General features: G+C 44.6%; 2 protein-coding genes across 6 annotated transcripts in view; one reads left to right on the plus strand and one right to left on the minus strand.

Moving 5' to 3' along the window:
- Nucleotides 1-4,016: 4,016 nt before the first annotated feature.
- On the plus strand, nt 4,017-14,767 carry POLD2 (DNA polymerase delta 2, accessory subunit). 3 transcript variants are annotated; one of them, XM_039356493.1, is made up of 11 exons: nt 4,017-4,375; nt 5,378-5,638; nt 6,090-6,211; nt 7,797-7,920; nt 8,039-8,153; nt 9,302-9,500; nt 10,515-10,595; nt 10,696-10,853; nt 11,355-11,482; nt 12,545-12,646; nt 14,477-14,767. In XM_039356493.1, exons 2-11 carry the CDS (start codon nt 5,419-5,421, stop codon nt 14,638-14,640), a joined length of 1,413 nt encoding a protein of 470 aa, XP_039212427.1. In that variant the 5' UTR covers nt 4,017-4,375; nt 5,378-5,418; the 3' UTR covers nt 14,641-14,767. The 3 variants fall into 3 exon arrangements, with proteins under 3 accessions (XP_039212427.1, XP_039212426.1, XP_039212428.1); XM_039356492.1 differs by having other exon boundaries at nt 5,381-5,638; XM_039356494.1 differs by having other exon boundaries at nt 4,017-4,270; nt 5,381-5,638.
- Nucleotides 14,768-14,801: 34 nt separating this feature from the next.
- AEBP1 (AE binding protein 1) overlaps nt 14,802-17,378 on the minus strand; it is a 32,887-nt gene continuing 30,310 nt past the window's right edge. For all 3 annotated transcript variants that reach the window (XM_039356489.1, XM_039356490.1, XM_039356488.1), the window contains exons 21-22: nt 17,209-17,308; nt 14,802-16,505 (exon numbers count right to left, since the gene is read on the minus strand). In XM_039356489.1, coding sequence (XP_039212423.1) covers nt 15,946-16,505; nt 17,209-17,308 — 660 coding nt within the window. In that variant the 3' untranslated portion in view covers nt 14,802-15,945. The remainder of the gene's footprint in view (nt 16,506-17,208; nt 17,309-17,378) is intronic.

A 17,378-nucleotide genomic window follows, 5' to 3' on the forward strand; every position in this document is an offset into this window, starting at 1 on the left:
ATACATCCCAACTGGTGGGCACCAGATTGGGGGAAATGACATGGTTGCAGCTTGCTGACTTGCTAATCAAGCTTTGGTCTTGTCAGTGCCAGCCTTGGGCATATGCCAACTGAGGGCAAAGAAACATATGGATTGTCCACCCTAATGTGGACAGACTCTATGAGTTCTACCCATCCCACTCAGGAGTTGCCACCTGAGGCTGCTGCACCTCTTTGTCTAATGATATGATCAGTCTTACCTTCTGATTTGATTTATCTGGGCACATCCCAAGTCAACACTGCCTTTTTTTTAGGAGACCATGTTTAACTTGAAAATAACTGTTGTCAGATAGCTCCTGGCTTATTTTTTTAGCCTAGAAGGGTAAAATGGGATTTTTTTTCAATTTTCAAACTGCCACCACCAATCTGCAAAAAAAGGTTCAGTAGCAATCGTACTTTTATATACCACTTCATAGTGTGTTACAGTCCTCTCTCAGCAGTTTATAAAGTCACCATATTGCCCCCAACAATCTGGGCCCTCCTCATTGTACTGACCTCGGAAGGATGGAAAGCTGATGAGAATCGAACTGCTGGCAGCCAGCAGAATTAGCCTGCAATACTGCATTCTAACTACTGCGTCAGCACGGTCCTTCAACAGATTTGGTGTAGGACAATAAACTCATATTCCACCTTTTGGTTCTGAATCTAAAATGGGCATTTGGGGGAGAAGGAGACAAAACAATGATGATTATAATTATTTAGATTTCTTATTTGGTCAATGTCATACCGCATCTGTCCTCTTGAGCGGTGTGTAAAGCAAATGATAAAACAGATATCACAACACAGAGAGGTTACAATGCAAACTCTCCTCCTTTTGTACTTGCACCGAGGTATAGTTTCCTCTTTGCTCTTGGCCACAGTGATGATGGGGCTGGTGTTATTGTGTGCCTCGTGCTGTACTGTACTGCCTTGTCTTTCAGCTCTCCAAATTAAGTGCGAAGGGAGCTTTTCAAATACTGTTTCTAGGAAACCATTATTTTGATTCCCTCTTTCTGGAAGGCTAAATTAGAGGTGAAGATAATAGTGTAAATAAAATTAACACACATGCTATTTGTCATATAAATCTAAATAGCCCTGACAAGGAAATCAAAGCAAGCTCAGAACTGAGTGGAGGGGGATGAGAGAATTTAACTCTTTCCGACTCTGATTCACACCAAAATCACTTGTAATCACATATGTTGCAACCTATACTTTAAAAGGGAATGTAAACCATTTGCTTAACTGACTGGAAGACAACCCTGAACTTAAGATGCCTGACTTCAGAAGAGGAAAGAGGAGAAAAGATTAGAGTTAAAAATGCATCTTTTTCTTTTACCAGATTCTTAATTAATTTAAGACCCCTCAAAGATCAAGCAAAGTTGCAACAGTGTGAGGACTAGTTGCAAGTCTCTTCAGTGCAATTGTAACTCCAAACAGTTGCTAAACAAGTAGAAGTAGAATTGTCTTCAGATAATCAATTGAGGATTCTAGTTGAATCTCTTAATGCTAAGCATAACCTGAAAAATGGAACCAATTACTTAAAGATGGAGCAGTTACCTTTTGCTGGATGTGTTCAAGCAAAGCTTGGCCAGCCATCTCTCAGGGATGCTATAACTTTGATTTATACCCTGAACAGATGGTTGGAGCTGAGGATGTAAATGGCCCACTCCAGCCCATGGTTCTTTGATCTGGAAGATGTGTTTAAAATTGAGGTGAAAGCTTTGAAACCCAGGTGTTTTCAGATATGGCTTTTGCCCATCTTTTCTCCTGGCTTTTTGATTATAATCTATTTATTAAAGAAGTTTGAATCTTGATTTTTGACTTTTAAAATGAACCCCAAATATATCAGGGGAACCAGCTAAAGGCTAATATTAAGTGTACAGATTAAAATCACAATCTATAGGTATTTTTCTTCACAGTTTTCCAAACACTTGCTACCATGTTTGTCTACCTAAGCATTCTGTATTTTGTAGGATTGTTGTTGTTTTTGTTGTTGTTGTTGGACATTATAGCAATTTCCCCTCCCTTTAAAGGATAATACACATTTGAGATGATTTGCTACTTCAGGGGATGTCAGAAAACAGTTATTAAATGCTCTCTGATCTCTCTTGGGATGGAGTGAGCTTGGCCTATCATTTCTAAACATCAGAGCATGGTATTTATCACAGAATGAAATAAAACCCATTTCAAGCTGCACTCAGGGCACATTATTTTGGAGACTTCTTGTTAAAAGACATATCAGAAAATGTGGAATGCTATGGCTGGTGACAGAATCAGCAATATGTGATTAATGAAAGCCGGCTCTTTTCTGGTTTAAATTGACCTTCTGGTGCAACATACATCTGAAGGAAATGCTAGTCTTGCCTTCTACACTTAGGCAGAGCTCTCTTTCAAGAGTATGAAGCACAGAATAAGGCCTGGTAGATACTTGGTTAGGCAGAATGTGGTCAAATCCTTCAGTGGTGGAAGGTGGAAGCCAGGTGGAAGCCAATGAGCCTGAAGTCCAAGCCAAAATGATCATGAAGACAAGAGTCATCAAGCTAATTTCTCTGACAGTGTAGTGAGAAAGACTGAAAACAGGACATGACCATACTTGAGGATATCCATTTTACACCACAGGAGGGACAAGTATGGTGTAAAATGGATGCCGATGGATGACATTTTTTAAAGGTTCTGATATGTTGTACAGGACATTCCTTCCTTCCTTTTCTCCCACCCTTCTCTTCCCTTACTTCCTCCCATCCTTTTCTTCCCTTCCTTCTTCCCTTCCCTCCCTCCCTCTTCTCCCCTTCCTCCCCTCCCCTTCCCCATCTTTTAGTTCTCATTTCCTAACTGAATTATCATAGAACGCACCCAAAGGTATCAAGGCCCTAAAATGCAGCTGTTTTAGTAAGGTTTTTTTTTAACAACTTACAACTGTGAGAATAGGTTTCTTCTAAAACAGTTTCTTCTTAGCTTGTCGTGCCATGTGTTGTTGTTAATTGCAAAGTCATGTCCGACCCATCGCAACCCCATGGACAACGTTCCTCCAGGCCTTCCTGTCCTCTACCATCTTCTGGAGTCCATTTAAGCTCACGCCTACTGCTTCAGTGACTCCATCCAGCCCCCTCATTCTCTGTCGTCCCTTCTTCTATTGCCCTCAATCTTTCCCAGCAATAGGCCCTTCTCCAGGGAGTCCTTCCTTCTCATTAGGTGGCCAAAGTACTTGAGTTTCAACTTCAGGATCTGGCCTTCTAAAGAGCAGTCAGGGTTGATCTCTTCTAGGACTGACCGGTTTGAATGCCTTGCAGTCCAGGGGACTCGCAGGAGTCTTCTCCAGCACCATAGTTCAAAGGCCTCAATTCTTTGGCGCTCAGCCTTTCTTATGGTCCAGCTTTCACAGCCATACATTGCAACTGGGAAAACCATGTACTAAAATATTAATTTCCTTCTTAAATAAGCAGCACACAAGATCCTTAAAACCGCTATTCTAGCCAGCCACCATCCTTATATCCAGCATGGCTGGAGTGACCCTTGGAATAACTTACTGAAATCTTTACCTTCCAGGCTTTCACCTAAGTATTTTTTTTTCCCCAAAAAAACTTTTTTTGTGGAAAGAGTAGACATTCCGGGCTCCTGATATCAGTCTGTGTTGGGGTTTTAAGAATGTGGACTTTCCTCTAGATTTAACCCAGGGGTCTCTAAACTTGGCAACTTTAAGGCTTGCGGACTTCAACTCCCAGAATCCCTCAGCCAGAAGTCACGTGCGAATCCAACACGGAACGCCCTAAAAGGGCTTAAGCGCATGCGTCGTTTGGAGAGGGGGGGGAGCGGGATAAGTGGACACGCCTGCCCCCGCCCCCGAACGCGGCACAGCCAGCCGTTCTAAAACTCCCTCTTGCGAAGGAGGAGGGAAAAAAAAAAAAGCGACCCGGAAACTCCACTTCCAAGGTATTATTACTCTAAAAGATGGGAGTCTACGGAAGGAGGAAAGGCTGCGCGGCGCCGCTACGTCACTTCCCGTCGGCGTGCCTCAGGCCCCGCCTGGGATTCCCCTTTCGGATTCGGCGCGCTTTTCTCCTTCGCGCTCGGTCCTCCTGCGGGGCTTCTCGCGAGCCATGCGGGGCTCGATCGGCGCGAAAGAGCCGCTGACTGTTGACTCTGACGGGGGAGACTGTGTTTTCCTCCGGGTCGGCGCTTGAGGCGGAAGGGGGGGGTGGAGAAGGAGCGTGAATTTGTATGGCAGGTGGAAATCCGGCCGGTGAAGCCCTGGGGTGAGGCAGGGGAAGGTGGGCAAAGGGGTCTCACCGGCGATCGGGAGCCTTGGAGGGAAGGGCTGAGCCCGGCAGGCAGAAGTCTTGGGAATTGGGCTTGGCGGGGTAGGTTTGCATGGTTTCTGCCTATTCTTGCTGTCATTATTAGTATTATTATTGAATTTATTAGTCACCCAACTCCAGTGGACTCTTTTGCTCCATTGTACAAAGTGCATCAGGCAAGAGAAAGTAACTGGCATTTTTAAATATTGCATAATATATAAATCAATGTCCCCCCCCCCCAAGCAGTGGCTTCTACATCACCAGCCTAAAATCCTGAAATTTAAAGCGGCCCTTGAATCAGCCCCAGCTCAGGGCAGGAGTCGATGTAATCAATTGATAAATGGCTGCCAACGTGAACGTTGAGAAGGAACCCAATCAAGGAACTGCCAAACAAGCTAACAGTAAACAGCCCAAAAGACCCCCCAAGACCAGGGGTCTTCAAACCTGGCTCTTTTATGACTTGTGGACTTCAACTCCCAGAATTCCTCAGCCAGGCATGCTGGTCTAGGTCAGGGGTCTTCAAACTTGGACCTTCTATGACTCATGGACTTCAACTCCCAGAATTCCTCAGCCAGCCAGGGCTGGCTGAGGAATTCTGGGAGTTGAAGTCCACGAGTCATAAAAGGACCAGGTTTGAAGACTCCTGCCCAAGACCATCCCCACCAACACTGACAGGGCAAGGCACTGGAATATAAACTGAGACCAAATCCCACTGATGATGTTACCTAGTTGGGTAATGAAACATCTGCAAGAAAACAAGCAGGTTCAGAGAGCACCAAGGAGCCTTCAACACCTTTTCCGTCTAACAAAAAGTTGTTTACTGAGAAATTGATCAACAAACAAGCAAATAAATAAGCACGCTCTTAAAGGTTTAATTTCTTGTGAGTTTCAGCTACTTTTTGAGATGCAAAAAGCAGCAACTGGTGAAGTAGGATGCATCTCACAAAAGCCTATCCTTTAAAAAAAAGCATGTTACCGTTATGTCAGAAAAGTTGCTACCAGATTCCTGATTTCAAACTCTGTAGAGCACTTCCCTAATCACTCATTTAATTTCTTTGTCTCCAGCAGAAATCTTCTACATACCTGCTTCGTTCTCCTGCAAGGCTATGTTCTCAGAGCAAGGTGTCCAGTCTGCACAGGGACTCTTGACATCGCCGTCTGCAGTAGCTTCCACCTTTGCCCGCGTGCCCATCTCAACATACACCAACTGCTCCCAGAATTTCAGGCTTGGGGAGCGAACATTCAGTCGGCAATATGCTCATATCTATGCTACACGCCTTATCCAGATGAGACCGTTATTGGTGGACAGAGCCCGGCGTAAATGGGGTGAGCTTATCATAATGAAGCCTTGTTTTGCAGACACCGTAGGGCAGACATGTCAAACCCGCGAGGTCATGTGACATTGCGCAATGTATTGGAGCTTTTTTGCCATTGCCGGCAATGGGGTGGGCGTGGTTTCCTGATGACGGGTCTGGGCTGTGGGCCGGCAGTTTGACATCCCTGCTGTAGGGCTTTGAGGATGTATGTAGTATTGCAGTATTTTTTATTATCTTGATATGTGATTACTTTTATAATATGCTGGTTTGGAATTTATATTGAAATATGCCCATAATTGTTTCCCAAAAAATAATAAATAAAATTTTACGTTGTGAGCCCAGAAACTAGATAGATGTTGGACTTTTAAGTAGGTTGACTAGAAGTAACCCTTCTAATTAATTCAACTTCATAGACTCTTAACATTTTATCACATTTAATCTATTGTCTATTTTTCCTAAAGGGAGTAACATTACGGTGAAAAAGCTATGCGAGTTACAGATCTCAGAGAAGTGCTGTGTGGTGGGAACACTGTTCAAGTGCATGCAGCTTCAGCCTTCCATCTTACGGGAAATTAGCGAAGAGGTATGAGAAAGGGAACTTACAGGTTTCGTTCAAGAAGCTTGGGGGATGTCAAAGGCAGCTGACAGCTTAAAGAGTTTGCAACTGAGTTTCAAACCCTTTCAGGTTTTGCAATGACTTTGCTGGACTCACAGTCCTAGTGCCTTGTATAATGCTGGGGTTATAAAAAAAAATTGGAAAATGGAAAGAAGACATTCCCTGAACAAACTTCCCTTGCATAATAATTGCTCAGGATTTTGTGAGCAAAAAGATAAATTTTCTGACTAGAAGGACTTATTGTCTGTAAAACAGACTTATTGTTTTAAAAACTGCTCTCTTGCGCAATCAGGTGAACATTTAGCTTCTTTTGGAAGGGTGGTTGATGAGTAATATTAAACTTGTCCCAGTAAGACATTCAGACATGACTTGATGGCAAACATGTGTTGGAAATTTACCACCAAAGATTGGCTGTAAAAGTGATTGACCAAATGAGTAACATCATTCTAGAATACTTTTTTGTTTGTTTGTTCAATAAAACCTGCTTGCTGTGTTCCTGAGGGCCAACAAACATTAAATAGAAACATCTTAGCAATTTTCGTGAATCCATTAATCAGGACAGATTGGGAAATCAGTGCTATTTATTATAAGATTTTGCCTTATAGGCCTTTTTTTCTGTAGTTGATTCATTGCTGTGTTGGCAATGACTGAAAATGTCATAAATCCACAAGGCTCTTGCTGATGATTTCAAAAGTATTATTTCAGCATGTTGAATCCTTGATGAAAAAAAATGTGGGATGATTCAGCCATTACCAATTGTCTGTCAGTTCATGGGACAGTGGAAAAAAATTGTGGGATTGCCAGCAAATGCAAAGTTCTCCCTGTGGGGCAAAAGTCTTCTGCCAGAGCTTTTTGAGTTAAATGCACAGTGGAAACTCAGCTCTTTCCTGTTTATTAAATATGTGCTTCTAGAAATAACATATTTAAATCTTCCCTTTAATTCTGCAATCTGAAGTTACTTAGCTATCAATTTATGGTCTGCAGTATTTTTTTTTCTTAAAATGCAGTGGACATAAAATAGTCTAGAATGTTATTTGCTGCAAAACAATCAGGGACAGTGGTTGAGAGGCCTCTGTTCTGCTTACCACGGGGGAGCAATAAAATATGGTGACAAATCTTTAAAAAAATATGTCTTTCAGAAGCTGACAGAATCAGAACAATAACTACAGCATTGCTAAAACTTGAACTATCAATCTGAAAATCTGTAAAAAACAAAACAATCGTAAATGACCATAGGAAAATTCACTGCTTAAGAAGCTTTCCAAAATAGGGCAATTCCCGAATGTAAAGCAATGAGAGAAGAGACCGTTGGGGGGTGGGGGTGGTAGAAGAAACTTCCATCAGTTTGCTCTATGCTAAATTGGTATCGTTCCCTGTGGAGTCTCTGTGTCACATTCCAGAATGAAAAATGCACTAAAGGAGTTTCTTGGGCCAAGAATGGATTTAAAGTTAAGCAGCTGAAATGGCGATTTAGCTCCTGGCCAAGTGTCACCAGAGGCTTAGCTTCAAAGCTGGTGGGCATTTGCTTGCAAGATTTTGTTCATCTTCGCAGCACAATCTACCCCCCCATCCTCCCCGCCTCAAGTACATCCACGAGTCCGACGAACTGATCCTGGAGGATGAGCTGCAGCGGATCAGACTAGAGGGAGAGATACCGATCGACAAGCTGGTGACAGGTGGGCTGATGACCCTGTTTTGAGCTTCTTGTTCTCGACTTCTTTGGAAAGTCTTGACTTTCGTGGAGGGAAACTTTCCATTCAGGTGCTCACCTCTGTCCCTTTCTGGCTGTTCTAGGGACCATCCTCGCCGTCTATGGTTCAGAGAAGGATGACGGCAGGTTCCTGGTGGAAGATCACTGCTTTGCGGATATGCCAACCCAGCTGCCCATGATGGGGCCCAGCACAGACAAGTGAGCCCCCCCCCCAATAACCTGGTCCCATGACGACCTCTGCAGTAGCAGTCGGGGGGTCTCTGTCACTCAGAATACAGGCAGTCCTCAACTTAACAACCACAGTTGAGCCCCAAAGTCTGTGGTTAAATTTCTGTGACCTTTGTTAAGTGGGTTTTGTCCCATTTTGTGACTTTTCTTGCCACCGTTGTTAAACAGATCGCTGCAGTTGACCAGTTAGTAACCCAGTTGTTAAGCGAACCTGGCTTCCCCATTGGTTTTGCTTGTCAAAAGGGGACCACATGACCCCGGGACACAGCAACGGTTATAAGTCTGAACCAGTTGCCCAGCATCTGAATTTTGATCTCGTGGATCATGGGGACGCGGCAAAGGCTGTAACTGAAAAGTGGTCATAAGTCGCTTTTTCCAGAGCCGTTGCAACTTTGAACGGTCAGTGAGTGAACTGTTGTAAGTCGAGGACTACCTTTACCCTTTCCACCAATTGCAATCCTCGAACTGGAACGAGGAACAGGCTTCCCAAGTTTGTTCTCGCAAGTGGCCACATCCAGAGATATGATTTCCCAGAGTTCTGCCCTTAATGGTGGAGCAACTAACAATTACTTAACAGTTTGTTTATACCTGTGGAGGCCAAGCTATAAATTTCTCACCTTTTTTTTTGGTGGCATGGAGTGCCTACAATGGCATCCCTGAGCATCTGAAAAATATCAGGTGCCTTTTTTAGCAAAGAAAGAAAAATAGATGCATGAAACTGGGACTAAGTTTAATGCACATATTTTCCTTTTTCTAAAAAACACAACCATCCCTTAGGACAGGGGTCTTCAAAGTTGGCCCTTTTATGACTTGTGGACTTCAACTGTGTGCCTGGCTGAGGAATTCTGGGAGTTGAAGTCCATAAGTCATAAAAGGGCCAACTTTGAAGACCTTTGCCTTAGGACCTAAAATTGTGCTTCCTCCACTGATGCCAACATGGCACCCCTTCACCCTCGTGGCTTACCTGCTCATTTACAGGGACCTGACCAAGTGCCATCTTCGTGGCTGAGTGATCCTGGTGATGGGCCCACTTCCCCCGCCTTTCCTGAGAAGCTTTTTCATTTTCCTGAAAAGCCACTCTGTTCTCTGACACCCATGGCTTGTTTCTCACCTTGCAGATTTGTCTTGCTGGTGTCAGGCCTGGGCCTTGGTGGCAAGAGTGGAGACGGTCTCCTGGGCACGCAGCTTCTGGTGGACATGGTGACAGGACAGCTGGGCGCGGAAGGGGAGCAATCCAGCGCGGCCCTCATTTCCCGAGTCATTCTGGCAGGCAACATGCTTAGTCAGAATACCCAGAGCAGAGACAGCATGCACAAGGTGTCAGAAGTGTCCTGTGAGCCGTGTTGTTAGCTTATACGTTGCATTTATGTTGTGCCTTTCTTTCACTCTCTGTTCCAAGAGGGATGGATTGGTTTATTAGATTTATTTTTCGCACACCATTGTTTATGTAAATAACTCAAGCTGGTGAATGTTCCTAATATTCCTTCCTCCTGTTTTCCCCACATGAAGAAGCCTGCGAGGTGGATGGGGCTGGGAGAGTGACTGGCCCAAAGTCACCCAACCAGCTAAGGCAGGACTAGAACTCACAGTCTCCTGGTGATTGCCTCAAAGTCACTCCTCTGGCTTTCATGCTTAAGGCGGGACTAGAACTCACAGTCTCCTGGTTCTAGCCTGGCTGCCTTCACCACTAGGCCCAACTAGCGAAGATCTCTAGTTCTGTTCCTTCAGGTGGAAGATCACCAGCCAATTCATTGGTGATCTTAATACATTTAGGGTTGAGCAAGACAAAATGTATTGGCGCATCTCCTGAGGTGTGATCTCCCAGTTTTGTAGAGTTACAATCCTTTTATGCTTGCAGGATAATTCCAAACAATGGTCATCCAGCCCTTCTGAAAACATGCCAAGAAAAGTATTATGGAATCTTAAGGCAAATTGGTGTCCTTTGTTCTTTGAGCCAAGATTCCAACCTAATCATAAACAAAAACTCCAGTGGGATTTTTATGCTTCTACCAGTTCAAAAACATTTTGGCTCAGCTCCTACTTCGAGTCGGAAAGCTTTGAGCTTCTCCACCAACCCTTTCCAGTCTGTGCTATCAGTTTCTTCGTATATGCTTCATTCCATCTTTTGGATTTTGGTGTAAACCTACGTCTAGAATTTCTTGTTCTTAAAAAGAGATTTTACAATGGGGATATTTCTGCCTTATGGAGGGAGGCAGGAGGGGGGGGGAAGAGTCCTTAACGATCATTCCTCACTTTCCCTTGTATTCATTCAGCATTTCTTTCATTCCCTCTTAATTCACACCTCGCTCTTTTTTGTACACTGTCGGGCAGGCAAAATACCTCACCAAGAAGACTCAGGCGGCCAGTGTTGAAGCTGTAAAAATGCTGGATGAAATTCTGCTGCAGCTCTGTGTAAGTCTTGTTTTGAAGAAGCTGTTCTGTTTTTTCCCTCCATCCATGGCGAGAAGTGTTCTCTGGATCTAAGAAGGGCTTGCTCGCTCTCCCCTTACAGATGTCTGTCCCTGTGGATGTGATGCCGGGAGAGTTTGACCCAACCAACTACACCTTGCCTCAGCAGCCCCTGCATCGCTGCATGTTTCCTCTCTCAAATGGGTACACCACCCTGCAGCTAGTCACCAACCCATACCAGGCAAACATTGATGGAGTCAGGTAAAAACCGGCTTCTTTGTTCTGTATAGCAGGGGTCCCCAACCCCTGGGCCGTGGACCGGTACTGGGCCACAGCATGCCAGCAACCGGTCCATACAAACAAGGAAAGCCCCATCCACGGGATGCAGGCAGCACACAAAACCACGCCCCCTCCGGTCTGCAGAAAAACCTCTCACCGTATAACCGGTCCCTGGTGCCCAAAAGGTTGGGGATCTCTGCTGTATAGGATAGGTTGTTCTCAACCTACAGTCACAACTGGGGCCAGACTTTCCATTGCTAAGCAGAGCAGTTGTGAAGAGACTCTTGCCCAGTTTTATAACGTTTTGTGCCACAGTTGTGAAGTGCATCCCTGCATTTGTTAAGTGAATCGTACCGTTGTTAAAACAAATCCAGCTTCCCCCATTGGCTTTGCTTATCCGAAGTCAACCATGCTTTTCAGCACTGTTGTTGACTTTCAACAGCCACTGAATGGTTGGGCATTATTTTCTTTTTTTCTGTTTAGATTTCTGGGAACTTCAGGCCAAAACGTAAGTGATATTTTCAAGTACAGCAGCATGTCTGATTATCTGGAAATTCTGGAATGGACCTTAAGGATTGGGCATGTCAGCCCCACAGCTCCTGACACTCTGGGTAATATAACTAAGAGATACATTTGCTGGATTTTGTTTGCCTTGTTTTAAGCTTGGATGGGCTAAACCACCTTAAGCATGGCTGGCTCAGGAATTCTGGGAGTTGAAGTCCACAAGTCATAAAAGAGCCAAGGTTCCCCACCCCTGGGCTAAACCAACTCTCAGGTTGTTTGACCTGGGGTTTATTACTGAGGGATTAAAGTCTGGTTTCTAGCAAGCCCTCTCAAATGTGCAGCTCATGTATTTTGGATAAAGGAAGAGGGGACAGTTGCCTGTAGTGGAAGATCAGTGTCTGCTTCCTCCTCTTTGTATTAATTTCTGTAATATATCTTAAATATAAGACTGTGATTAAATATGTGAGTGCCCATAGTATCTAAAGCCAGTGAGAATGCAATGCAAATGTTATCACAAAGCATACAATTCTGGGATTGCAAATGGAGAATGCAGTGCCTGCACTTTCAACCTTATCTCCTAGTAGAGCACTGGCTGTAGGTAGAGCATTCTCTGCACAGGATAAAGCACATGCACATGGAACTGGAGCAGGTGTTAGATCGTTGCCCAGAACTGAAGCTGGTGTATTCCAACAGAACTTGTTCCACTGTGGGAGAGAGAGCAGGGAAAAGGAAGGCTAGTGGTGGGCTTTGGCAAGAAAATAAGGCTAGATCCCTCGAGTAGATGTGGAAGGGGTGAAGGCACAGGGAAGATGGGGATGAGGCCCAGGGGGCTGGGCATATATGCTGCATTTGGATTCAACACGATGGGAGGTAGGAGGAAGGTGCCAGAGAAACCACTGGGCAAAAACTGCATGGAGGGAAGGAGGAGCAGTAGAGTGAGGTACACCAGCTGTACCCTACTTTTCCTTTCAAATTCTCATGGATTTTGGCCCAAACTCAAATCAGCCTAGATCTGCATTTTTATGGGTGAGGTCACAGCCTGTTTGGGACCATCGAATGTCTGAAGCACCGTGTGTTGTTTCCATGCAAGGAGCAAAATGCATGTTAAGCCTTAAGGCTGCTTCTGGTGGACCATTTATTTAAAGGACCTGGTCTGCCTCGTCTTTCAGGCTGTTACCCATTTTACAAGACGGACCCCTTCATCTTCAGCGACTGCCCTCATATCTATTTCTGCGGAAATGCACCCGCCTTCAAATCCAAGGAAGTCAAAGGTAAGCCAGTATTGGCAGCTGCATCCTTTACAACAGTGGTTCTCAACCTGTGGGTCGGGACCCCATTTGGGGTCGAACGACCATTTCACGGGGGTCACCAAACAACGCAGTTCGCCATTTTTTCCCTCTTTTCTTTAGCTGTGCTACTCCCTTTTATTCTATTGGCTTTCAAAAGCCAATAGGAATTGTCCAGGCTGTCTCTGCCCTGCTGAGCCCACCAAAAGTCCCATTCTGCAAACGGTGCTGCACCAGTTGAGTAGTCCTCGACTTACGACTGGTTGAGTAGTCCTCGACTTATGACCGGTTGGGGGGTCACGGCATTAAAAAGGTTGAGAACCACTGCTTTACAAGAAAGGCTTGGCTTGGCTTCTTCCTGGCTGAGACTTGGTGGTTTTATTACTAAAGGCATAATCAATAAATTGGGAGCCGGTGTCCGGCGAAAGACAAAGTTCCATCGCTACTAGATAGAAAAGAATAAAAGCAGGATGGAAGCCCAGGACACCTCTCTTGAGTCTCGCTGTCCCAGCAAACAACTTAGATTCTCACTTGGTGCTAAGACAGTATTTAACTGTGACTGCTTAAATGAACATGTTTGCTGGAGCACCCAACATGCTAAACCAGAGTTGGCAAAAGAGACCAAAAAAATTTTCTAGTTGTTTTTCTGAAGAACCCCATTTTGGAAACTGCTTGTTTTGTTGCCTCTGAAATCATTAGCTGTTCATATAAATATGAGGATTGATGCAGAATTCAGACCTGCTCTCTAATTCCCTTCCCCTTATAAAGTAGATTGTCACCATAATGGAGTTTGCCGTCTCTTATGAGGTTTGCTGCAGAAAGGAGCCCAAAACATGCAAAAAAAAAAAAAGGGAGGGCAGGATGGATGGGTGGTGGACATGGCCAAATCACAGAATCTTCTCAATATCCCATAGAAATTTCTCATAGCTCCTCTCTGCAGAAGTTTTGTGGCTTTTGCGGCTGTTGCCAGCCTAGTACAAAAGGTTGCAAAAGCTCACCCTTGTGTAACCAGGATGGTTGTCCGAGCCCAGAATATTCTGCCCCAAAGTTTGGGGAGTGAGTTAAAATAGGCTTTTGAAATGTTTGCGTGAGCAAACAAAACACTCAGAGGCAGGATTCTATAAGTTGCTACTGTGCTATTTAAGTCTTTAAATCTCTCCGTTAAGTTGGACAGTTCAATGCTTTTGTAACTACTGAGGCTCTTTCTCAGCTGCACCAGTTCTGGTTTTTCAAGTTGGCTTATTTTTATTGGATATTTTTGTTTCTAGCAGATCCCATGAGAGCTGCACAGTACTGGAAGCTTTTTATATACTAAGTTAGAGCCTTGTCAATGCAGCCCAGCAGCGCCTCACCCAAGAGGTGCTTTTGTCCAAGTCCAAGTTAAATCAGCGTTGCTCTAGGTAGAAAAAAAAACGATGTAAATTTCCTGAACTGCAAGTTGTTTCCCAGCATCTTATGTCTTCATCATCCCCTAATCCTTAATCCTCTCTGGTAAGAGCAGGGCTTCAATTTGGGGCCTTCTCCATACAAAGCACACTCACTGCCATGGTGATAGGGCCAAAAATGGCCAAGGTGATACTAGCATCTCTCGTGGTGTCTCTGGAAGTCAGTGGTGAGAGACAGGCAAAGGTTTGTTAATACAAGCCCTGATAGATATTGGGAAAGCTTTCTTAAAAACAACAGCAATCATGAACGTTTTTCCCATCTTGGGAAGAGGGGGATAAGAGGATAATTGTGACTTTTTCCTCATCCTTCCTCATGCCTGTCCTCCCCAAATTCTGATAGTTGCCTTCATTTTTTCTTCTCCTTTTGCAGGAGAAGATGGCCAGAAAGTCTTGCTGGTGACACTTCCTGATTTCAGCACAACACACACAGCTTGCTTGATCAATTTGTGTGACCTCACTTGTCAGCCAGTTACTTTCTCCGCCTTTGGTGATGACGACGAAGAAGAAGAGACAGTGATGGAGACTGGTGACTGAGAGACATGGGCTTAGTTGTTCTCCTTCCTAGAACTTGGGAGTCATCCCTGTTCCTGCTTTTTACTGTAGAGTTTGACTTTTGGCTCAAATAGATAGGAATACAATAAAATATTCCAGTTCCTTTGCACGTGTTTGATCTTCATGACCAAGAACAAGGGGAATTTCTTACATAATTCATTTTATTCAATTAATACAACTGTTGGAAAAACCGAAATGGCTCAAGGTGATCCTGGACTATCTCCTGGGCAGTGGCGGCTTCAAAGTCATCCATGAACTTAGTAAATCTCAATCTTCCTTCTTGACCGTTGCAGTCAAGGCAATAGCTTTCCTTGATGTTAGGACCACAAAAAAGTGATGCTGACTTTGTCACTGGGAAAAGATTAGGCTGCAGCATCTCCTCACTTTGGAAAATAGCCAGAATCCTATGGGAATTCTCAAACCAGATCAAATGAGCAAAACTGAAAGACAGCCATTTATGCCTTGGAAACTTAACCTGGTTGGCATTTTGAGAAGTCAAAAATAAACTCCCCCCCCCCTTATAAATGTTTGCTCCGGTTCTAGTTATGGTTTTCATTCTACGCTTTAAGAATTCTTTCACTTCTTAAGTAGAATTGGAAAGAAGTCTGAATTTTTCATATAGTACATCCCTTCCGTAAAGGTATTAAGACTGCAGATAAGCAGTCATGGGGACACTTCGATAAAACTGTTGAGTTGTGCTCCAAGTGTGTCTGTCAGCGCTTGGTGGGCTTTATTGTTTCAGTGAATTTACACGGGGAATCAATAGCTGTGGGCCTCTGGATATAGGCCTAGTCTGCTTCTCTCCCCCCCCCCCACATTGCAAGAATCTTACACTGTAGTGTAAAGAACATAAGAATAAAGTAGAATGGAGTAAAAAAAAAAGATTAACATACCAGAACATTAAAGATTCAGCCGGATTATGTTCTTAGCTTGTTCCCTATTCTATAGTCAGTCTGAGATGTGCAGTTTGCTCACCTCAATTTCCCATTCAGCAGAGGTTTAGTGTTCCAACCCTAAAAAGAAAGCTGAGCCTTTATATCCAAAGAAGAAAGAGAAAGCTGTTTGTATGTGTGTATGTGTTTGGAAAAATAAATGATGCAAATGTGACGGCGCTTGGAGCCTGTTTAAAGCAAGGGGGTTCCTGGCGGGTCCTAAAACCAGGAGAACATGCCTCCACCTACTACAGTGAACGGATACAACTACCTGCTCCAGAAGAGGCGGAGTAGGCTTTAGGAATGTCTTTAGAACGTTCCTGGCCTGCAGTCCTCACAAGCTGACAGACTGATACTAGTCGCCAAAGTTCACTGTATACGTCTCTGCTGTGGTCATTGGAAAGGCAGTGCCAGTCATCTCCACCTCGGTTACTTCCTCCGTTACTGTCTCCCATTCCGTCACCGTCTCGGTGTAGACATCGGCATCCCAAGAAGTGGCCGACTCTGCTATGGGAGGCTCTTGACTCCACGGTGGGAGCGTGGTGCTGCTGAACCAGAAAGGAAACGCAGAACTGGGAGGAACGGTGGTGGGAAGGCTTGTGCTGGCTTTCCTCAGCCGATCCAGCATCTTCTGGCGCAGGCGAGCTCTTTGGCGCATCCTCATCCTCCAGCGCATGCGCTCCCTAGGGGTCATGGGTCGTCCCGGCATGGGCCTCCCAAGAGGGTGGTTGCCATTCATGGCCATGATCTCTCGGATGCGTTTCCAGTTGGACCGTGACAAGATGAAGTTGCACTGGGTGGCTCCGATGTCATAAAAGACGCTGCAGGTTTTGACACTCGGATTGTAGCCCTCAGCCTTGGCTATGACACGGTATTCGCCAGGATTCAGGATGCGCCAGTAATCTCCTCCACTTGCTGCAACACAAGAGAGCAATATCTGATGAGCGCTGGTGGCGCAGTGATTAGAATGCAGTATTGCAGGCTAATTCTGCTGACTGCCGACTGCCAGCAGTTCGAGTGTCAACAGCTCAAGGTTGACTCAGTCTACCATCCTTCTGAAGTCGGTAAAATGAGGACCTGGAGTGTTGGGGGCAATATGCTGACTCTGTAAACCGCTTAGAGAGGGCTATTAAGCACTGTGAAGTGGTATATAAGTCTTAAGTGCTATTGCTACGATGCTGAAACTGATTGCAGATAAGGAAATGTGTTCCAATATTTGAGGGGCTGCCACAAAGAAGAAGGGGGTCAACCTATTTCCCAAAGCCCCAGAAGACAAGAAACAATGGATTAAAACTAAAGAAGGAGAGAAGCAACATAGAACTAAAGAGAGATTTCCTAAAGGTGAGAATAATTAACCAGTGGAACGCTTTGCCTTCAGAATTGTGGGTGCTCCATCACTGGAGGTTTTTAAGAAGAGACTGGACAGTCGCTTGTCTGGAATGGTATAGGGTCTCCTGCTTGAGCATGGGGTTGGACTAGAAGACCACCAAGGTCCCTTCCAACTCTGTGTGTGTGAAAAAAGGCACATGCTTTGCAAGCAAAAAGATCAAGGAGATGCGTGCGCTAAGAAGGCTCAACATAAGGACCTGTATATTTGCCTTCACTATTTTTGACCTACCTGTATGCACATCATGTTTGATCCCCATCACAGAAATGGACACATTTGCGATGGGATCTCCTTGTTGATCTGTCACTGTGCCCTTAATACCGCGATGTACCTGTAAGACAAAGTCATTAGGGCAGGAGAATTATATTTTTATTTTAAATTGTGTAGATGCTGCTTTTCCC

This window comes from Crotalus tigris, unplaced genomic scaffold (genome assembly GCF_016545835.1).
Source record: "Crotalus tigris isolate CLP2741 ecotype Arizona unplaced genomic scaffold, ASM1654583v1 scf7180000018825.4774228, whole genome shotgun sequence".
Taxonomy (NCBI): Eukaryota; Metazoa; Chordata; class Lepidosauria; order Squamata; family Viperidae; genus Crotalus; species Crotalus tigris.